This window comes from Zymoseptoria tritici, chromosome 7 (assembly GCF_000219625.1).
Source record: "Zymoseptoria tritici IPO323 chromosome 7, whole genome shotgun sequence".
NCBI lineage: Eukaryota > Fungi > Ascomycota > Dothideomycetes > Mycosphaerellales > Mycosphaerellaceae > Zymoseptoria > Zymoseptoria tritici.
The window spans coordinates 2,091,554-2,113,515 of NC_018212.1; the positions used below are offsets into that span (position 1 = coordinate 2,091,554).

Here is a 21,962-nt window from a genome sequence, read left to right on the forward strand (position 1 = left end):
CTTCAACTTCTGACACGATCATCAAACTTTCTTACCCTACGTATCATCATGTCAGAAGAGCCGTCACCACTTCTGCGGCTTCCCGCAGAGCTCCGCAATGAGATATGGCCGCAAATTGAGCGGGACTCAATACCATGGACCGACTACCCTTTCCCTTACACCCTCTACTACCCGTCGGTAGCTAACCACCTTTCCTCAGATCTGCCACCTATCCTCCCGATCACGCAGGTCAACCGCCAACTTAGAAAGGAGGCAAGCTCCATCCTATACGCTGACGTGCACTTCTCCCTTGAACCAAGGCCAAAACACATCGTCTCCACGATCTCACACTGGCTCGCGGCCGAAATTCCTTACTGGGCGAAGTACGCAAAGACCGTTACCGTCACGGTTCTTTTTGCATTGTCCTCGTACAGCCGTCGTCCTGACTTTACGCTTAAATTCGTTGCTGAGCCTGGAAGGGGATTCTTTATTAATGCTGATTGGAAGGAACCTAATACTGAGGATGAGAGGGTGGAGATGGAGGCTTGGTTGCAGATGGTTTGTGAGCAGTTAAAGGAGACTATGGTTGGGGCGCTGGCGGGTGGGACGATTGATTTGCAGGAGGAAGAAGGCAGTCCATTTCTTCCGTTTTGAGTGGAATTCGGCCGAGTGTGAATGGCTCCGGCAATGACTACGCCGATGCAGGGGGCCTGAGCAAGGCGATTACTTGACTCGATTCAATCGTTCAGTGCAAGACTACCTTGCGGCGTTATCAGCAACAGACATTGAGTGCCTACATAGCAACCGTACAATCTGCAGACGTTCATCTCCAACATTCAAATATCACAGTGCACTTTATTTCTCTGCCAGTTCCGTTTCCAGGAAGGGCACGTATCTCGCGCGTGATGTCCTCGCGTATGGCTCGACAAATCACCCGCACTTAGCCCGCACTAGCGGCAAATCTTGGCATAAAGGTACTTTCTCTCAACGATCTCTACATCATATCACCGACACTGGTATTTCCCGCTTGCAAAAAAATCAAGCCGGGAACGGTACCATGGCGAAGCTCAAGCGTATCTCGAGAGCGTGCGCCTATACCTTCGAGCCTGCTGACAAGAACCGCCCCGCCGGCACAGCCGACTTCGCCAAACCCACCGATACCGCCACCAACAAGAACAAAGACCGACTCTCTGCGCTTCCCAAAGAGCTTCGTCTAGATGTTTACGAACTCCTCCCACTCCCATCATCCACGTACGTGGTATCGTACCCTCCCGTCACAGGAACTGGTCCGCACTCTCAGCCCATCCTGCAAGTCAGCAGCATGATCCGCAAGGAAGCGATGCCAATACTGTATCAAGACACTCAGCTGATCATCAAACCACGCCTCGACTACTGTCTTCCAACGATCCCTCGCGCCATCACACGCTCCATTCCGGCATTCGCAAACCATGTTGCTTTCATGCAAGTCGTCGCCATCGTCAGAACGCCGCTCATCGTCAAATTGCCGCCGGGAACACAGATGTGGAAGACTCGCTTCTTCTTTGAGAGGAGTGGAAACCGCGCAACCGTCAAGTGTGTCCTCATCGACCCAGAGTGCTGGTGGGGAAGAGACACATTGATGGACTGGATGAAGGCTAGGGCGATGGAGATGAAGGCTGTGATGGTGGATCATTTGCGGAATGATGAGGCGGGCAAGGGCAAGATGTTGGTTGAGGAGGCGCTCAGCTTCGGGACAGCGGAGGAGTGGCACGATTTCAATTGCGCCGAGGTCGAGTTTGCTTGTCATACTTGTGGTGTCTCTAGGCATGGTCTGTCGCCTTTTTGATCTGCGCACGGCATGTAGCTCGCGGAGAGCTGCACATCAGGCGACGTGTTCTGCGAGACTGGAGAGCAAGATGGCCGCAAACAACGGTACGGACCAGGACACTGGCGCGAAGGTGGTGCATCTCAGAGTGCTGAGTCTGTTGGAGTGGAGAGCTTTGCTGTGGCGGAGATTGGACTGTGCGTGCACATTATGATTGAGCTTTTTGACAGCTTGCAGAGGCCGTCAGGCGGTCACGTTTAGCCAGCCGTCAAGGGTAGCATTGTCCAAGATGTCCGAGCTATGAATAGAGTGCAAGCAGAACAATATGAATGAGACTTGTCTTTCTCCTCATTGCTGATTGCTCCGACTTGTGAGTTGTTGCGCATGCTTCTACGTCCATGGTGCTGTCTTGAGAATGCATGTCTCAGTCGTGTTTGTAGACTACTATAGCCGCGCAATATACTGTCAGGGTAGCAATCACAATGTACTTAATAGAAGCGCCACAGCCTCCTCTCTGCATCTTCTTGTTCTGGAGGTAGTGATGCTACTCTGGATGGGCCGACATGTCTTGGCGTGACGTGAATGTACGCCGCGTTGATCCCCAGACGTCACGCGAGACGTCTCCCCCTCTTATACACAAACACATCAATACATGAACATCAAGGATCCAGGAACAACAACTCAAGACGGTTCGATATCGACATGTCCGACGAAGCCGCGTATGAAGTGGGCAGTCCGACCGAAGCAGCATCAGCAATGGAGAAGATGCGCTTGAAAGAGCAAGACGATCGCCCAACTCACAAATCCAACTCCGCGGCTGTGGCGATCAAGAAAGAATGCTTCCGCCTCCGGGACCTGCCCGTTGAGATCCGCATCGATGTCTACGGATATTTCACGCCACTTTGCCTCACCATGAAGCACGAATAACCGAAGCCTGTCATGCAAGCCTCTATCTGCATGCCTCCCATCGCGCAGCTGGACAAGAGGACTCGAAAAGAAGCCGTCGACGTGGTCCACCGCGATACCCGCCTGTACATGCGCCCGCGTCTAGGCTACGTCCTACCTCACATCCCTCACGCGCTCATCCGCGCGATGCCAATCTTCGCGCGGAGCGTTGCCTTCCTGCACGTCACTGTCGATCCGAAGACTCCTGAACTCTTCCTAGCGACTCTAGGCTGCGGGACCGATCGGGCGAGTGAAGCGCGATTCGTGTTCGCGATGCGCGGGAGAACTATCAGCGTCGAAGCTAGCATTATGGATCCGCAGACAGAAGTCGCGAGAGTGGAACTGTTGGCATGGATGAAGGCAAAGGCACTGGAGCTCATGGCTGCGGTGAAGGAGTACTTGGAAGGAGAGCTCGCGGATGAGAAGAAGACTCTGACCAAGCAACCTGGTGGTCCAGTTCTGAGGTTCACACTGAAATAGTGGCGCTGCAGCCGCTACACACGGCGCTTGAAAGAATGTTGGCGGCTACTGGCATCAGATAGCGCGGACGACGAGGAACAACAGCGCATTCGTTTTGTCCGATCCCGCTGCGAAGCTGCAGCAATATTCACTTCTCTTTACACGACACACAACACGAAACACGAAACACGAAACACGTTCTTTACGCGCGAGAATTTCTCTATCGGCCTAGACTACTTCTTCATGTTTCTTCGACCACGCTTCCTCTTCCTTTCCTCCCTTACCAACTGCGCCAACCCGAGGATCTGAGATAATGACAGCACTTGGCGATGCAACGAAGCTCGAGGAGGCAACTCAAGTTGACCACCTATCAGCTCTGCCCAGAGAATTGCGCGACGAGATCTACAGTTACCTCATCCTCCCTCCACTCGGCATCAGAATTCAATACCCGCCAAGATCTACCGACGGCAAGATGCTAGTATCACCGCTCTTCCACGTCAATAGCATGATCCGCGGCGAAAGCTGGTCCATCGTCTACCAGAATGTACACCTGGTGATGGTGCCGCAGCCAAGATTCGCCAACTCGACCATCGCAACAGCTCGGCTGATTAGCTCCATGCCACCGTTCGCCAGATATGTTGACTCTCTCACGGTGAAAGTACAACTGAGGGCACCACACGATCCCAAATGCACCGTCTACAAGAAGGGACTGGAAAGACCGTCGTTGTCTCCGGTGAAGTTGACGTTTCAGATGAACGCCGAGAAGAGGTACAAAATCACTGGGATTGCGGAGCTTCATGGCCCTTATGGGAATCGAGGTTTTGTCGAACGGTTCATGGAGGCCAAGGTGGAGGAGTTGGAGGAGACCATGGTTGCGGTTTTGGAGACGAACAGAGCACTTCGAACACGTCTGTGGAAAAAGAAGCACAGCCCCTTCATCGGCTTCGCGCCGAGGCTTCCACAGTCTGTGCTTGGAGCATTCTAGTGTAGGCCGGGAGGTACATGCCGAAGGTTTTCGGATGGTGAGGAAGGGCAAGGAAGAGGCTGCTTTGCTTTAGAAGTGAGAATGAACGTGCTCGAGCTTACGGTCGTAGATAGGCTTACAATTCCTCGATCCCGATGATCATTAGCGATAACATCTACTACTTCTCCTCCGAGTCTCGCATTTTGATTGAAGGCTCTTCGAACATATTCAACCAATATCTCTTCTTATCTCAGACTCAGCAGCGCCCAGGCCACCAATCGATCATGATCCCGGATTTCTCAACTTTCGACCTGATGTTTGCACTTCCGGAGATGTGTCTCAAGCAGCAAACAAACTCTGCTGTACAATTTCAGCATTCCTGAGACTCGCCACTTTTCTGCTCTCTCCTGATCGCAAGCTTTCATAACTTTTTCAGCACACGACAGCATGCGGCTGTCTACCATGCTCAGATGGTTCATACCGCTCGCAGTCATATACCCACCATCCCAGCCGGCGATACCGCTCGCCGGGGAGAATGGTTGCACATTCGATTCTAAAGATGGCTCCGTCACGGCGGCAGCTTCACGCTTCGGTGCAGGCATTTACTCTCTTCCGTGAATGCCTGCTCGTCACTTTGGCTTGCAGACACACCACACGAAGACAGAACTTCTTCTCCTATACTCACTACTTCAACATTTCTTTCTCGTACACTAACGCTCGACGCTGCATCACGGCGACCACAGGTTACCTCCTTGGCCCAAGCAGTTTCAAGACTCACTCTTTGCAGAGATGTCGATCTCCAGTAACCAGATTCGCAGTGCGGACAGCAAGGTATGCATCACGTCAACAATGTTTGCATGAGGAAACGCTGATCTTGAGGCAGAGGCTCTTGACTCCCAATGAGTGTCAGGGCACCGTAGCAAAGCAGCAACTCGGTGCGGAAACAGGACGCACAACCCTGCAAGGGCCCTCCAAGAAGTCTTCGGGCATCATGGCACAGAATGAAGTTACCACTGTGGTCACAGTCAAGCGTCCGGTGTTTCGCATCTTCGACCTGCCCGCCGAACTTCGCAGCAACATATACGAGCAGTTTGTCGACGACAGAAGCATCGTGAAGCTTTACCCGGCCAGAGCTCCGCATGTGCGCCTCCATACCGCGCTCTGGCCTTGACTATCCCGGAGAGTGTCCCTCTCGTCTTCGGCGTGATTAACCTCGTCTTGAGGCAGCAGCAAGATTTCGCCCTGCCCACGGTCCCTCAAGGTCTTCTAGCTGCGATGCCGGAGTGGGCAAGATCGGCTGGCGCCATGGTCGTTGAGGTCAACTTGAAGGCACCTCGGTTCTCGACACCTTTCCTCCCAGTAAGACGCACCAAGGAGATCGATCAAGTCCACGTAAAGTTCGAGTTGAACAACAAGAAGGTGTATCGGATGATTGCGCACGCAGGCGACCCAATGGAAGTCTTCGTTCAGGATGCACTTTTGGCTTGGATGGCAGAGAAAGTGGAGGAGGTCAAGCAGTTGATGGTCGGATATCTTCAGGAAGACCAGGAGCTTGAGAGGAGACTGAGGGAAGATGAGAAGAGTCCCATCTTGACTATGACGAAGCCCACGATGTACTTTCTCCATATGAACTGAAGGCGCCCAGAGGCGAGCGAAGTCGAGAAGCAAATCGGACTATCAGACCTACGAGAAGCTATGGGATTCTACTTGGGAGTTTGGGAGATTGAGCAAGGCGTTTGGGAATTTCATGATTTGGATCTGAACACAATTGAGGTGCGTACCTGGTAGATCTATGGAAGCATTTGCCTTACTCTCTACCATCGGTCGATACATTGAAAGCCCCGTCCGCTCTCGCTCCATAGCCGAATTTTATGCAAGATCTAATCCTCCGTCGTGTCTCTGTCTCATGGAACCTTGTTTGTTCATCCGCATGTCTTACATGCATGTTCTGCTAGGCAGCTTGCTATTCTGTGAGACCGATATTTGACCAGTTTGCTACCTTGTCTCTGGTGATAGACGCATATAGTCCATGCTGTTCTCTGTGGCTTCCGGCGGAACAGTCGCTCAATTCATTAATACTCCTGCACTCAAAGCTCTTGCTTCGTCGCCCACTCGAGCCCTCACAAGCAGGATTAAGCATCGTGAGCGAGGACAATGGACATCGCCAGTATCGTCTTGCCCTTGTTCTTGGCTCCTTTGAAGCCGGAGTACAATGTCTTTGTCTGATTGAACGACGAATTCACGGCAGCTTTGAGCTTGAGGCTTCCCTGGCAGGAGTGACTTTGTTCTGTGAATGCTCGGACCGTCACTTGTGGTGCAAAACACACGACACTCCGGGAGCGAGACCTATCTTTTATATTCAGCTTTTCCGACTTTACACATTGACCCACACTCTTCTCCAACTACCCGACCAACATTCAGAAACATTACACACTGCCTCAGAGCCTGCAACTCAACGTCCAAAAGCAACTCAGCTCTACTCGTAGACATGACAACCTCCAAGAACGAACAGACCGGTAACGCAGTCGTCGATTCCGCCACCGGCGCCGGAGAGGCGAGCATCGCCGCCGGCCAAACCGGATTCGACTTCCCTGCTCTCCCGCCCGAGCTGAGAAATGTTCTCTATGAGCTTCAAGTCCGTCCGCCCACGACCGTCATCAAGCTCTATCCACCAAGAGCAACCGACAGCCCTACCCCAGCTCCTGCACTCGCCTTTGCCAGCCACGAGATTGGAAGGGAGAGCATGCCACTGCTCTACCAGAACGTGGCCCTGGTCCTCCGACCACAGCCAGACTTCGTGGTGGTGACTTTTCCTCGCAGCCTTCTCCGCGCTATGCCGAGCTTCGCGCGGTATGTCAACACGCTTGAGGTGGAATTCGTGTTCAGGGCGCCACGTCTCGAAACGACGGGTAATGGGACGGTTTTGGATTTTCAGATGAAGTTCGAGATGGACAGCAAGAAAGGGTTCAAGATCACTGCGAGCGCCCACGATCCAATGACGGAGTATGACAGGGCAAAGATCCTCAAGTCGGCGGAAAACATGGCGAAGGAGGTCAAGGCGTTGTTGTTGGGCTACCTCAACCAGGATTCGGTCTTGATGAAGCAGCTGGTCGAGGCTGAGGGTGGTCTAGTCTTCACCTGGACGAAGTGGGTCAACCCATACTCCGTGTGAGACGCGGATTCAGGATCGAAGTTGTTGCATGGACATTGAGCGCATGGGAACGAGATTGATTGACCTGGATTGGATTCAGCCAAGTTTATCGATTGCAAAGGATTGAGAGTGTGCTCCTGTGTAACTTGGGTTTTGGGTTTGGCAAAGGCGTTTTGAGAACTTTCATTGCGATGAAGGGCCTCTATAGATCAATAAAAGGCGTGAAATTCAGATCAAATATCCTCTCCAGTAGATCGACCCTCAAGTATGCTGGTAATGTGCAGATGGCCCATCTTGATGTTGTTGCCGTTGGTTATTATCATTTGTGTCGCCCTTGCGAACTTGGAGGTTATATTGCACTCCAAACTTCGACCGCAGCTGTTCACTGGCATCATTTTCCTTGTAGAGATAGGTAAAGTTGTCTCTCATGATGATCGGGTGGTGTGGCTATGGCAGGTCCGAATCGACGGGTGAGGTCGAAAAAGTCAGCGCTGGGAGGAGGCCGGACGGAAGCTTAAAGAAGGCAAGATATGTCTGTTCTTGCACTACTTCACACATCATCCTCAAAACACGACAGCATCACGTCTTCATTACGTCTCGTTACACCAAGATGGCCGACGAATGCGCTACCCGTGGTATCTTCAGCAAGCTCTCACCAGAATTGCGCAACGAGATATACTTCCTGAGCTTGATCGACTTCCACGTTGAAACGAAGGACGGCCAGGTATTGCAAGACCGCAAAACTCACCATCGCGAGTCTCGAAAGATCCCTCCGCTCGCGCAAGTAAACCGCGCCTTGCGCAAGGATCTGCTTCCGATTCTCTTCTACAAAAAGCACTTCTCGTTCTACAGCCGCGGCTTCAGCAACGACGACTTCGGCAACGATCACGATCACGCAAACGACAGGAACTACGTCGAGGAATGGCTTCGCAGCTTCGGTGATGGTCTGAGATACGTAACGTCCATGACCATCGCTAGTCCTCCACGGAGGGCTTACTACGGCTGCTTGTGCGACAGGCCATCGTGCGGCCACTACCTTCTCCATTTGGCGGTCGATGAATACACCATCAAGCCAACTCTCTACTTCACAGTAGAGGATGGTACGATCGAGATCATGAAGATGACGAGAAATTCCGTGGAAAATGCGTTGCCGGGAGTGCAGGATGTTGTATTGAAGCATTTCGAAGCTGCAGGAAGAACTTTGAAAGAGCTGCCTGGTGTGATCAAAGAGCTCAAGATCTTCAGACTTGGACGGCTGATTCGCAGACCTTGTTGAAAGAGTCCGAGCCGCAGGCAGATCGATGACTGGGAAGGACGCTGCGAGGAGGACTGGGGCCAGGTCAGGAGCTGAATACGCTGAGTACGCTGAGGCCGGTTCACGATGCAGCTATCTATGCAGTGTGGGCGTGGGGACTTACCAGTGCGATAAGATCATGAGAGACGTCCTCTGCTTGAATTCACGGGCATTATGCATGCAATATCGGGAAAAAGGAAGGCATGGTGGAGGAGACATGACAAGTCATTGGCCTCAACTCAGAGATGCAGACACGGATCCGAGGGCCCTCGAGGTTTCCGGATACGTGGAAGCCTTTGTCGTTGGGGACTCGCGCTGAATGCAACGTACTTGTACTCGCAGATACATGAGTGCAGATCTCAATCTACTGCTCTTTCTCTCACTTCTCTTCCATCGTGGTCCATCTTCTGCTTTGCTAACTCAAGTGCACGCATCGACGGCCAAAGCTGACCTGTCTATCGTTCGACGTTATCGCATTGTCCTAGGACTGCTTCGACCATATTTTCCCACTTTCTTTGAGATCATGAACAAAGCGCCAGACAAGGGAGACGTTGAGCTTCTCTTATAGAACTGCCATTCAAACCTATGGTGCTTCGACCAGCGCCTCCCCCTTCCTAATCTAGAAAAGGGTCCCAAATGATGCTGGAACAAGACAGGCAACTGACCGGCTCGATGCGCCAAGGATTTTGTCCCGTTACTTCGACCGACCGGGCTGAAGTTTGTTCTGGCTCCACGCCCGCGGTTTTGCTTCCCAGCGACCTAGACCGACACCAACATCAACACCGCAGCACCATCACCGCCCTCCCCACACCGCTTCCGCCATCATGTCCAACGACTCCACCACTCGCGCAACTCTTGTCGGCATCATGCCCGAGCTAAGAAATGAGATCCTGCGCCTGCTACTCGAAGCCGCCAATCTCCCACAAGAAAGCAAAGACGGCAAGAATCCGGACACATACGCCTATAAAATCCCCCAGAAAGTCATCCCGCTGGCTCAAGTCAACAAGCAACTGCGCCGAGAGCTCCTTCCTCGCCTCTTTCACGGCAGGCGATTCTCCTTCGTCAACACGAGATTCGACACCTACAGCACGTTCATGATGCCGCGCGATTGTCTCGCCCAGTGGTTCAACAGCTTCGGCGGCGGGCTCAGATACGTGCGCTCAATGACGATTGTTACGCCGACGAGGAATGGGTACTATGACAGCCCGCGGTACCAGTCGAATGGAATAACTCGCCATGACTATCAGCTCAGAATTGTGATCGACGGAGATTATTTCTACCCGCAACTGCAGTCTGAGGTTGGCGTTACGCTCGAGATTAAGCACATGACCGAAGTCCAGGCTGTGGAAATGGCTCTAGGAGGAGTCCGCGAATTGATCATACGGCGATTTGCAGAAGTGGGAAGAGTTTTGGAAGAGCGGCCAGGGGTTATTCGTGGTGAAATAGTGCGCAGATTTGGAATGAGCGTGGACAAGAACGTTCCGAAGGCTGAATACATGGATCGACCGGTCTTCTTTTGAGATATCGCGAGGCAATGTGGAAATACGAAAAGCAGAGGTGGAAAGGAAGCAGGCAGTCAGGCGGAGCATCGTGGGGTCAAGGCACCTAAAAGCGAACGGACAAGCAGGCCAATCGGTACAGCTCCCCGAACGTACGCTGCTTGGGTCCGAAGATTGCTGCGAAGAAGCTGGAGCAGGACGGTGGTCAGAGGCGGAACATTCTACGATTGTCGGTGGTACACGATAGAGACCAGTTTGTTACGCGACCACAGGCTACAGGAAGATCCCATCGTTTGCTTGAAGGTTTGTTGGCTTGCGGATTGTACTCATCATGTTTGCCAAAGCTCTTTCACACATCCAAGACGTCTCATCTTCGATCTCTGTGCTCCGTCTCATCAACGGACCCACAGAGCAGGATGTCGACCACACCAGGAACACATCAGCACAACGCTGCCCCACTTCGCGCAGGTGCCTTCGGAGCCCTCCCTGCTGAACTTAGGTAGGCATCTCCACTGTCAACTCTGAATTCGTCTCAATATCCCGCTGACCGGGCTCATCTCGCCTTCTAGGAACGAAATCTGGTCCTACCTGCTACCTACAGCGATTCAGTCCTCGAACCTACCAGTCGCCATGACACTGCAATATCCGTTAAGCATAATATTGGATCTGCCACGCTTCGTATCCATCATGCACGCCAACAAATTTCTCCGCCGAGAAGTCTGTACCCTCGCTTACAGCAACGTCAACCTCTCCATCACGGCCCGACTAGGATACATCCTTGCCATCATCCCGCAAAAGCTCCGAGAGGCCGTTCCAATCTGGGCCCGATACGTCCAAAGCGTCTCGGTGGAGGTGCCTTTGAAATTGCCCTACTTCGAGCTGCCGAAGTGTGGTCGGTATGGAGCACCGTTCAAGATGACCCTCCAATTCTATGTTGGTGGTGATGGAGGGTACCGCATTTTTGGCGACTGCGAGTATCAGGGGACTCTTTCGCAGAGGGCGGAAGCTAGGAAGTGGATTGAAGTCCGGTGCAGAGATTTGAAGCGGATCATGCTTGGTGCGCTGGATGGAGGAACCTTCAGTTTTAGACAGGAATGGGGATCTCCGTTCATACGGTTCGTGTAGTGGAAGACGGAGGAGGATGCAGCGACCGTGGAGACTGGGACAGAAAAGCTCGCATCATGAGTGGGGAAGGCAGAGGACAGCAGCAGGCGTCGTATCGTATTTTGTTCTGCATATCGGTAGCCGTATCCATTGTCAAGCCACATTGTTGATGTCCATCCGTCCCAGTTGTCATCTTGCCAGCCATGTCCATATCTCTTTGCCGAGGCCAATTCTCCCAAGCGATTCTCTTCACAAATAGACCCACAACGCCTTGATCTGACGCTTGACGGGCACAGCTTCTTGCCTCAACGCTCGGCGCAGAGATTGGACAGCATTGTGGCAGGGTTTGTCTCTAGGGTTGAGGGCGTTCGAGTCACTTACTGTCGTGCACATTGGTATGGTTGCTCAATATCTTAGCGGAAGCGTTCATTAGTTGACGGAAGAGGAGAGGACTGCCGGATCGAATGTGATATTTGAGGACGATCGATCCAATGTAGACCAGCGGCTTCGCTCGGGGTGACGGGACCACCGCCACGCTTGTGTTTCACGCTCTCTTTCATCACTTTGACCGGGAAATGGACGCTCACGTCGGATCTCGCGAAGCTCTGCTGTCGTGCGGATTGGAGATCATTCACATACCAAGCGGACTGTACACAGTCTCTATACTGCTTGCCAGCACCTGTCAAGGCATCATTGCTTCGACGCAGACATGCCTGGCTCATGTTCGAAAGCATGCACATCTGAAACAGGGGGCAGTCGGGGAAAGCCATGCATTGGAAATGCGTTCATCTAGCGCCGAGCCAGTACGGAACCGAGCATCTCTGGGAATCAAGTTACGGCGCGCCGTTACAGATGCCAGCTGCTTCTTTGAACCACGGAACTAGGTCTCTTGCGATGGAACCGGCGAAGAGCGTTTCAGCATTTGCCTCACCGTGGCAGATATTGGCCAGAAGCTGGATCCCACCGTGGCTTCGGAGCTTAACCCGGAGCCTCGTGAATGTTCTAGCCAATCAAGAAGACCTTGAGTGCGTCGAACTGGCAAAGCAGAACAGGCTTCTTCCACGCGGCGATTTGCATCTTAGAGCAGACACCGAAGCCTGGCGATACCTGGCATTGCTGCACAACGTTTCTTACGAGATTTTGCGCAAAGATGCCAAGAAGGCCTTGCCTTTCTTCGGGGAGATCTACAGCGAGCATCAACGCACGGCCGACAGCATTCAGGTTGACATCAGCCGTGACGATCTGATTGACACTACCATTCATTGAGAGGGGTTCACTCCAGCGGGGAACGCTATGGCGCGAGACCCGACCTCGTCGCTTCCCAACCATCGGTAACCGTCAGGTCGCTCAAGCTTGGTAACTCGGTCCTCACGATGAGAATGAGGACCGCTGGCGAGGATGGGGACAAGCGGGACGGCAGCAAGAACACCCAAGAAGGCGACAAGCAGGGAAGCAGCAAAGACAAGCAGGGACGCGGCCAGACGAGCCAACAGACCGGAGAGCTGAATCGCTCCTCAAAGGACACGAGGATGTCCGTGGAACGGAGAGGACTGCAGCGATGAGATGTCGCTCGGGAGTAACGCAAGCGCCCAACTGAGCTTGAGGATATCGGCGCTGTGCCAGTCTGCAAGATCTTGGGTCTGACTAGCCATCGTAATACGCAGCAGCGCTATACCCTGTGATCCCGACAAAACTCGATACAGTGGCCACGCTCAGCGCCGCGACAAGTGTCTTCAGCCCGGCAATAACCCATTCAGACCTTCTGTCGCCTCTTCCACAGGTGGTTCCAAGCGTCCGAGGCGGTAACACTAGCGAGCGCGAAGCTCAAGCCGATTCCTTGCCTACCAAGACACCAACGTCATGATTCGTTGCTTCAATGATGCAGTTGCGGCGAGCCGAAACGTCGCAAAGCACATCTGTAATGTAAGAACCCTTTATGGAGACTGTATTCACGGAGTTGGATCGGAATATCACCGAGGCGGACCATATCGACCTTGGAAACACCCTTGCGACACAGCTTTCTTGCGAGACTGGAAGAGTCAATTACCCGAATTCCAGACTGGGCCTTAGCGCCCTTCTTGGAGCACTGCCGCGCAAATGCCTTAAGTGCATCAGCGCCATGGCCGCCCGCCCGCAACGACACTGAACTTGCTTACGGTGTTGCAGAGATTGCTTTATTCTAAGAAGACGTCTGCCGTTTCATCGACGTTAATGCCGATTTTAACCTGCCCGACCTTGCTTGAGAGGCGAGGTTAGGCCACTTCACTGCCTCGGCGTAAAATTCCGTGTCTGCACTGCAAGGTCGAAGGACATTCAAGCCGTGAGCTCGAGCAGCCGTTCCGCCGAGTAAGGCACCGAACACAACAACAGTACCTCAAAAGGGCGTTGCAGCGGTGAGAGAGATCATGAAGAAGATCCCTGGGCAGAGTATACCCTTCTCCCGAGCCGCATCGAAAGAGCCGGCAAACACTGTTACGCAGATCAGCCTGGTGAACCTCAGCAACACATGCTGCAACAATATCATCTTCCAGCCGATCATGTCAGGCCCTGCCTTCGTACGCGGTATCATGATCTTTGCCGCCGGTCGTGTGCCGGAGAGCGACCCATAGGACCGCAGAGTCGGCGTGGAGCTCGTTGTTCTGTTCAAGGCGCTCATTTGTGGAGATTTCGACGCGAAAGTGACCCGCCTCTAATGCATCGAAGAGGTCATTCCACTTCATCCAGACCCGCAGGAGTTCGCCAAATACATCGACGCTTGGGGCAACATCACCCACCGGCAGCAAGATGCGACCGAGGTGTACACTCGGGCCATTTTGCCATGCCTTCAACAGTACATGGACGGCTTGAAGTTCCAGACGACCACCTACCTCGAATACTTGGAGTGCGGAGTCAGTCGACAGCGTGCGGCTGTTCCAACGTGAAACCATGGCTTGAAATTCGATGTCAAGGACACCTCCGAGATTAGCCTCATGCAGAAGCTGTATGAAAGCCAGACAGAGACTGAGACGATCGAGATCGACTGTGAGACGTGTGAGGTCCGCACGACACATAGCATGGCGGAACGCATCGGACGTATCAGCGGGAGTGCGCCGGCCAATGACCTGGTCATTCGTGCTGGCCTGCAGGAGTGGACAACAGAAGGCGCAGTCAAGACCAAAGCGCGTATGCCTGTTCACGACGGCCTGATGGCGGTGACGAGACTCGGTACACCGATGAGGGCGGTCAATATCTGCCAGCACAAGGGCCCAGATGTCAACAGCGGCCACTATGTCTGCTACCGCCGGCCAGCCTTGGCAGACCTCGCTCGAGAGTGCAACAACGATCTCGTCCTGATGCAGGAGAGATGGAAACTGTGGACACTGTATGACGACTCGCACAAGGTCGTTGATCAAACGATGGCCCGGGTCGAGGGGCTGCGATCCGAAGGCACAATACATTAACGTCCTCCTTGCGCCAATCACCACCGCAGACATCATTGTGCTTGCCCGGCTTGCCACAGCCAAGTTCCATGCCGACACGGTAGCCGCTATTGAAGCCGATCTCTCGCTCTCCGACGGAAAAACGGCCGAGGCTTTGACCCGCTCTCCCGTGCGCTCGGCTCTGGCGGGCAAAGATCTGACACCGGAAGAGTTCTGCTCAAGCTTCATTGGCGGTGGAGAGTTAGCGCAGGCCATGGACCGTCTCGTCGACGATGGCATCTCCTGCTTCGAGAATGCGAAGTACGGGGAGCACCAGGCCGCCTGGCGGGCTGCAAATGATCCGAACACGATGCCACCAATGGCCGCCCCTCAGCGGACTCAGGAGTCGGAACAGATTATCTCGAGCCCAGTATTGAGCATCCGGCAGTGGGGCAGTGTTCCCATGAGTGGCAAATCTGCTCGCCGCGATATGACTCCGTGCCACATCGTCGATATGCTTGCGGGGTTTCAGGGAGAAAAAGAGCAGCGATCCGACCGGAAGGATAAGTCGATTGTTCGGAAGGGAGAGGAGATCATCAAGGCTGAGCTAGCCGGCGGGGACGATATTCTGGAAGATGACGATTTTTTCGAGTACTTGGGAGACACGTTTGCACGGGAGGCTGAGGCCGACGGCGGAAGCGCTTCGAATTGATGGAGCTGGAGCGGGCGGCGGAGCGGGAGAGGGTACGTGCTGAGCTGCTTGCGGAGCCAGAGATCGAAAAGCCTCCGGTTCCCGAGATTGGCAAAACCGTGGTGGAGCTCACCGAGGAGCAGACAAAGAGGAAGAAAGCAGCGACCCTAGGTCCGCAATTCTTGGGCATGCGCCCGAGACAGAAGCCACGCCAGGAATGCTGTGGTCAAGTCAGAGTTTGGTATTTTGCGAGTATAGACTTCTGCGGCTTACAGAGGTCAGCATGTCCTTCAGAGTCATAAACTTGCTCGACAAACGTAACGGATCGATTCTTGATTTAACAGGAACCACGGGATTCGATCCCGTGATCTCAACGCTTAGCGATGACACGCCGGATCATGCAGTGTGTCATGCTCTCCGATGAGCTTTCTATCGATTGTTTGTCCTTACAACAACCTCCCAGGTTGTGATTGATCGTGGCTTTCCGCTTTCAAAAAGGGTACAAAGAGCTTCCTCGTTGCCAGTTTCCTTTGTCTGCCAGTAGCAAACCTGCGCGAATTTGCCTCATATGCGTGGTGCTATGCGCCGATACAATGGCTCTAGAGCGGTATGCAGTGAACATTTGAGTTCGCTTCCTTCGCCGTGAGGCTCACGGCCATGTCCGCAAATAGACATTGCAGTGAAAATAGAGTACATTTTAGAGTAGCTGTTAGCGTGAACCTTAAGACTGCTCCAGCCACACTCGTGCCTCAGGCAGCATGGGGTCGCTCGCGATCTCTCCCGCGCAAACACTTCCATCACTTCACGAAGAACACTACCATCACATTCATCAGTCCTTCATCAGTCCGCTCATCATGTCTTCTCACCAGGAGATCATTGATGCGCTCACTGCATTCTACAAGCAAGTCACCAAGCATCTCTCTCTCGATGAAGTGGCACTGAAGGAGGCGCCGGCGCAAGGCTGGAACATTGACGCAGCCGCGCTGCAGTATGGCGGGAAGACTGAAGCGGTACTCAAATTGCTTCAGCACATTCCGTATCTCGAGGTTGCAGAAGGAGGCGACAGTCCGGCGATCTGGGACGACACGGTCCCAATCGACTACCGCACGAAGAAGAGATCTTTCGTATGTATCGAGCGCAAACAGTGCAGAGCATGCGGCTGCGATGGACATCAAGCACCCAGCTACAGAATTTGCAATGTAACGATCATGAGCTAACAATCTTCCGTGCGCATTCAGATGGACGACGTCAACCGACTCCCGGAGCATTGCGTCTATCTCACCGAAGGCATCTTTCAGGACGGCTTTTCACTCATCGTGGACACCGAGAAAGGTATGCTCTCATCTCACTTTTTGCATCCTGCTGGTGGAGTGCTGACAATGAAGGCACCATTACGGAGTACAGCATCCTGGACAGGAACGTCACGGCTGATCCTGATGATTTCGAAATGATGCCGGACAGCGAGAAGTGGCGTGGCCATCGCACACTCCCTGCGGCAGAACTTCTTGGACTGTGGACCAGCATGTTCGCCCGTCTTGTCAAAATGCTAGTTCCAAACATCTCCTCCACTCCGCGCACGGGAATCGTGCGCACTCGAGTGCCCATCCGCAACGAAGCCGAAATGCAGGCCAAAGACACCGACGAGCTCGAAGAGTGCCATCCGAGCGAGGAGGAGCTTCAAGAATCTACCAGAAGAACCAAGAACGAGTCGCTGCGACAGCTGCAGATGGATCAACGCCGCCACATCGCTGTCAGTATCAACACTATCCGATTCCTCTCTCATATTTCTCCGCTGACATCCGTCCAGGACGTCTACAACTCCTTTCTGCGTCACGGTTGGAATAAAGACTTCGACAAGGAAGCCTGCAGAGTCGAAGTCACGAAGTTGGAAGAACAGAACTTCGCGAAAGAGATGGCTCATGCAGATCCGCAGGGATCCTGAGAGTTCTTTCAGTTTGGTGCAAAGAAAGTTGTCCGAGCGGGATAGAGACACAGCTCCGATCGAGGGTGTGAAGGTGCAGTCTGAGGTTTCTCTGCCTTCTCGGAGGCAGGAGCTCTACGTGCCGGCCCTCCAAAATCCGATCAAGATCGTTCCAGACCAAGCCAGGCGAGCCGTAGAAAGGAGCACAATTGCAGGGTTCACCGAACCACTCAAGTCTGGAGACGGTGATGAAGCGATGTGTGAAGTCTTCTCGGCGCCGTCCTCTTCGATTGGCCGCATTACGGGTATCCTGACAGCTGCGCGAGAATGATGATCGCTGACAATCGCCCAGAAACACCACTCTCAACTGTGACTCGAATCTCTTCAGAATGGCGGGAGATGTCGATCAATACGTCTGGTCTGTCAGCAATCTCACGGCGCTCTGCACGACTGCTTGCCTCCAGGAGTCGAGCAATTGGGTCATGAACGTGGAAGATGTCTGCGACGGTCAGACTCATACAAATTCGGGCAAGCTTGTGCCCGTCGATACCATTCCGGCGCAGTTCCACGAGGGTCTGAGCTTGGCTTGTCTCAAGCCTGGGTAAGTCTCGTCGTGATACCTCATATTGCCGCAGCTGCTGATATGATTTACAGCAACTTGCCAATGTCGATCTCCGTTGCGGACAACTCTACCACTCCCGGCTCAAACTCGGCCACGTCCGATGATTGGGCATCCGAGCTCACCGAACTCCCCGAATCTGAGGGCATGCAAATGTTCCGTGCGGGCAGTGCGCTACGCTATCTCAACGAGGACAATGAGACTGAAGAGGCCGATCCCGAGATTTCAAAGTGGTGTTTTCTGGTGTCGCAGAATCTCCAAGGCGTCGACAGCGAGTCTGACTGCGACAACGAGCCAGACAGCATTTTCTGCACTGATCCCGATACCATGGATCGAATGGCGAACCTCTACCCGGACAATGTGGTGAGCTGAAGATAAGATTGCGCAACAAGGACATGGACTGACATGAAACGTAGTTGTGTGACCCGTGTGTTCTCTCGATCATGGTAAGGCTTCCCGCTTATCGGAGTGATTCCCGCTTGAGACTGAACTGACCTGTGCGATTCTTTCTCGTAGTGGTTCCGCCTAAGCTCTGAGTTCCTTCCGGACGATGACCGCTCGGACTGGTTGATGGCGCAATATTTGGACATCACCCATCTCTGCAACATCACCATGCCAGAGCCTATCATCCGAGCCCTGCCAGAGTACGCTCTTGCTCCGTCTCCGTCATTGCCCGTAATCAGCAATTCGACTGGCAACTCCACATCAAACGCAACATGCGAGGACCAGCTGATTATGCTGGATGGCTCCGGATGTGACGAACAGGCCAAGAAATACAGCATCAGCACTGGCGATCTGCAGTTCGCATCTCGTTCCCGCAACTGCTCGTCCACCAACGCAATCTGCGCGCCTGAGAGCTGTGATCTTCAACAAGTCGGCTTCAATTCCTCCTGTAGCGGGCTTGCCGCGGCATACTCTTCCGCCTCTTTGAACATCACTATCTCGCTGTTCATGAGCTGGAATCGTCATATCCTTGGTCTCTGCAACAACTTGACAGTCGGGCAATACGTATGCTCTAGTCCACCGGGCGGATTTTACCAGCTTCCGCCACCTCTTCCCGGCTCCAGCTTCAATGGATCTGGTCCTGTCCGAGGCGGTCAGGGCTCGGACAGTACCTCCTCGGGCAATGCCTCAGCGACCGCTTCGATCCCTATGGCACTCAACTCGACTGCAGCCGGACAGACAACAGTACTGTTCCCGAATTCGACTTCGTCTTTCCCTCCGACCAGCACACTCCCATTCCCGACTCAGAGCGGCATCACTCCCGACTGCAACAAGTACATGGATGCTAAGAAGGGAGACTACTGCTCGAAATTTGCGACCGACAATGGCATCAGTGAGGAGCAGCTGTACGACTGGAACCCGATCCTGGGAAAAGATGGCGCAGACTGCGACACAAAATTTCAGGCTAGTACCGAATATTGCGTCGGTATCTCGTTGGTCTCATCTGGTACTTCGTTTGACGCTACATCGGCCGCTGCTACTTCGAACGCGGCCACTGACGTCGCTACGTCCAGCGTTGCTACTCCATCGAGCACATCCTCCACCCTCCCTCCGATGCAGAGCGGCATCAGCTCGAAATGCAACAAGTTCGACGTTGCGAAGAAAGGCGATTATTGCAGCAAGTTCGCTACGGATCACAGCATCTCGGCCGGAGACCTGTACACCTGGAATTCGATTCTGGGCGAGAACGGGAAAGACTGCGACACGCTTTTCCAAGCAGGCGTACTGTACTGCGTTGGCGTTTCGTCGTAAGGGTGGCACATGGATTTCCTGAGAGAATGGTTCGATTGAGATGAAGGCGCTTGGCTGGAGTGATAGGATGACAAGATGGATCGACCGGAACAACGAAGCTTGGGATCCCAGGATAGCAGAAGTTCTTGGACCAGACAATGAGCAACCAACATGCATTGGGGCTCATGTCCAGCTCCCAAAGTAGTCTTCGCATGCATAGTTCTCAATCAAAGCTGAGCTTGTGTCGTCTCTCCTCTCAAAACATTTGTTCCCTGGCGGCCAAGCTACCAAACTGACCGACGGAGCAGAAGATGAGCGGCGGGGAAGAAAGCGCGTATGACTCCCGGGCATCGCTGAATCTTGGTAGGATGCCGCACTTTGGGTCAAGATCCCATCCATATACAACCTAGTAATCGGCTTGAGAGGCGATGGAGTTCGGTCTCTTACGCCATGACTCGTGACTTTGGGCCTCAGGCGCGCATGCCGGCTTTTGTTTGCGTCATCCGCTTTTCTTGATTGAGCGCTAATCTCAGAGCAACATCGACCAGGCTCTTCATTCGAGCACACACCAGACATGATGTCGACGTCCGCAGAGACTGTCAAAGCAATGACTGCATTCTACCAGCAAGTCGTGAAGCATCTCTCCTTCGATTCGGATGCCCTCAAGATCGCACCCGTGGAAGGATGGCCCGATCTCGATCCCAGTGTCAAGGACAAGTCTGCAGCAGTGCTGGAGCTTCTTCGCCATTTACCGTATCTCCATCTCAAAGATCCGTATGACCTTCTGTGTGTATACGACAGCACCGCCGCAGTCTCCTACCTGCCGGGCAATCACAGGACAGGTGCCATGGATGATATTTTCCCGACACCAAGCCATTGCGTATATCTCACGTCTTGTGTCGGTCAACATGGCTATTCTCTCATTCTCGACACGAGCAAGGGTAAGATCAGACGGGTTGTGACAGTCGGAAACAAAGCTGACATCGAACAGGCACATGGTCTGGCCTTGGACATGGATTATGGAGCGTATGAAAAGATGCCCGAGCACGAACAATGGTGAGGACATCGCACCTCACCAGCGGCCGAGGTTCTCGAGCTGTGGACGAAGATGTATGTTCGCCTTCGGAGGCAGTGGGCAAGATCCGGATGGCTGACCCTCATCGGGCTGAAGAGCGAGCTCAAGAAGTCACGCCTTTGTGCGAGTGGTATCCTGACGACCTTGAGCTCCATCGGACTGTGGGAGAAGCGGACAGTGAGGACTTCCTACGGTACAAGATGGTCCAAGCACAATACGATGTGGTGAGTCGATAAACAAGAGCCAGGCCGAAGGGTGAATGAAAACCGGTTAATTCTAACCTTTACAGGATAACTACAACTGTTACATCCGTTTCGGATGGCCCGAGAACTTCGATCGAGCCGCTTGCAAGCTCGAGGTTATCAAGTTGGTGAAGCTCAAAGACAGAACGCAGAGCCGATACTACGCTTTGAACAACCCAGAAACACCTTTCAACGCACTCGAGGAGGCCGAAGAAGAAGCCCGTGTTGAGAGGCGATGGAACCCGCAGCTGCTTGAGCGCAAAGCAACCGGTGGAAAGGCGCCCAGGAAGCCTAGACCCAATCACAGCAGAGGCTTGGAGGAGATCGAGCGTTCGGCCGCACCGAGAGACGGCGACGGAGGGCAGCGAGAGGAGTGAGACGCTGGAGGATCTCAACATCTCTTGCCCTTTCCAGCACCCGGATACCTTCAAGAGTAGTGAATCATGGCGGAGTGACTTTGCTGAGCAGAAAGCGCAAAGGATACAAGGTCGATCTATGACTTGGCAGAACCTGAGGTCTGTTGAAGTTGGAAACGCTCCAATGAGGCCAAGATCTCCTGCCGGGTATGAGTTTCAGTCTTCCAAGGGTAGTCTTCAGGCCTCCTCCACGACAACGACCCGCCTCTCGGCTGCGTCCAGTCCGCACACATCGTCACCATGCGGAACGTTCTCCTTAAAGCCGTAGAGCGCGTAGAAGCATCCGTGACATCCAATCGGAAGATACACGAGGGATGTGCCGCCCTGTCCAAGACATTCGAAAAGCTGGAAAAGGACTCGCAACACATCATCAAGGTGCAAGAGGAAACTATCGCCGCCTTAAAAACCGGCCGAGGCTGGACAAACAAAATTTGGCAGCTTTAAGCGCGCGCATCGCGGAGTTGGAAGTAGTGCTGGATATGTTCCATGCGAGCCTCGTCGCCGCGCCGCACTCTACGGAGTTGGATGGAGCCCGAAGACCGAGCTGTGGCGGGCGCAGTACACGCTGCCAGCCGAAGAATTCTTGGCCCTGAGTAGGTTGTAAAGTATCTCTCCTTCGACGGAGTCTGCCGCCCGTCTCGTGGCCGAATAAATGATCGAGGGAAAC

General features: G+C 53.5%; 9 protein-coding genes across 9 annotated transcripts; all 9 read left to right on the forward strand.

The window, feature by feature from the left end:
* Window positions 1-1,036: 1,036 nt before the first annotated feature.
* Window positions 1,037-2,087, forward strand: MYCGRDRAFT_94720 (uncharacterized protein; the record flags this gene model as incomplete). The annotated part of the gene is made up of 2 exons (XM_003850800.1): window positions 1,037-1,787; window positions 2,014-2,087. 2 exons carry the CDS (start codon window positions 1,037-1,039, stop codon window positions 2,085-2,087), a joined length of 825 nt encoding a protein of 274 aa, XP_003850848.1.
* Window positions 2,088-2,740: 653 nt separating this feature from the next.
* MYCGRDRAFT_94721 (uncharacterized protein) lies at window positions 2,741-4,172 on the forward strand (the record flags this gene model as incomplete). The annotated part of the gene is made up of 2 exons (XM_003850801.1): window positions 2,741-3,179; window positions 3,508-4,172. 2 exons carry the CDS (start codon window positions 2,741-2,743, stop codon window positions 4,170-4,172), a joined length of 1,104 nt encoding a protein of 367 aa, XP_003850849.1.
* Window positions 4,173-4,940: 768 nt separating this feature from the next.
* On the forward strand, window positions 4,941-7,323 carry MYCGRDRAFT_94722 (uncharacterized protein; the record flags this gene model as incomplete). Its single annotated transcript, XM_003850802.1, has 5 exons — window positions 4,941-4,982; window positions 5,035-5,262; window positions 5,334-5,548; window positions 5,789-5,924; window positions 6,655-7,323. The coding sequence occupies 5 exons, from the start codon at window positions 4,941-4,943 to the stop codon at window positions 7,321-7,323; spliced, it is 1,290 nt and encodes a 429-aa protein (XP_003850850.1).
* Window positions 7,324-7,912: 589 nt separating this feature from the next.
* Window positions 7,913-8,578, forward strand: MYCGRDRAFT_94723 (uncharacterized protein; the record flags this gene model as incomplete). Its single annotated transcript, XM_003850803.1, has 1 exon — window positions 7,913-8,578. One exon carries the CDS (start codon window positions 7,913-7,915, stop codon window positions 8,576-8,578), a length of 666 nt encoding a protein of 221 aa, XP_003850851.1.
* Window positions 8,579-9,420: 842 nt separating this feature from the next.
* On the forward strand, window positions 9,421-11,220 carry MYCGRDRAFT_94724 (uncharacterized protein; the record flags this gene model as incomplete). Its single annotated transcript, XM_003850804.1, has 4 exons — window positions 9,421-10,041; window positions 10,375-10,398; window positions 10,564-10,594; window positions 10,697-11,220. The coding sequence occupies 4 exons, from the start codon at window positions 9,421-9,423 to the stop codon at window positions 11,218-11,220; spliced, it is 1,200 nt and encodes a 399-aa protein (XP_003850852.1).
* Window positions 11,221-13,604: 2,384 nt separating this feature from the next.
* MYCGRDRAFT_94725 (uncharacterized protein) lies at window positions 13,605-15,309 on the forward strand (the record flags this gene model as incomplete). The annotated part of the gene is made up of 4 exons (XM_003850805.1): window positions 13,605-13,754; window positions 13,905-14,087; window positions 14,148-14,509; window positions 14,580-15,309. The coding sequence occupies 4 exons, from the start codon at window positions 13,605-13,607 to the stop codon at window positions 15,307-15,309; spliced, it is 1,425 nt and encodes a 474-aa protein (XP_003850853.1).
* An 833-nt stretch (window positions 15,310-16,142) lies between these two features.
* MYCGRDRAFT_94726 (uncharacterized protein) lies at window positions 16,143-17,230 on the forward strand (the record flags this gene model as incomplete). Its single annotated transcript, XM_003850806.1, has 4 exons — window positions 16,143-16,412; window positions 16,527-16,620; window positions 16,674-17,038; window positions 17,096-17,230. The coding sequence occupies 4 exons, from the start codon at window positions 16,143-16,145 to the stop codon at window positions 17,228-17,230; spliced, it is 864 nt and encodes a 287-aa protein (XP_003850854.1).
* Window positions 17,231-17,559: 329 nt separating this feature from the next.
* On the forward strand, window positions 17,560-19,583 carry MYCGRDRAFT_45634 (uncharacterized protein; the record flags this gene model as incomplete). Its single annotated transcript, XM_003850807.1, has 5 exons — window positions 17,560-17,810; window positions 17,999-18,191; window positions 18,245-18,274; window positions 18,345-18,939; window positions 19,018-19,583. Coding segments are annotated over 5 exons (1,635 nt in total), but the record flags the coding sequence as incomplete, so codon positions are not given.
* Window positions 19,584-20,139: 556 nt separating this feature from the next.
* MYCGRDRAFT_94728 (uncharacterized protein) lies at window positions 20,140-21,256 on the forward strand (the record flags this gene model as incomplete). Its single annotated transcript, XM_003850808.1, has 3 exons — window positions 20,140-20,588; window positions 20,642-20,861; window positions 20,927-21,256. 3 exons carry the CDS (start codon window positions 20,140-20,142, stop codon window positions 21,254-21,256), a joined length of 999 nt encoding a protein of 332 aa, XP_003850856.1.
* Between the last annotated feature and the right edge of the window lie 706 nt (window positions 21,257-21,962).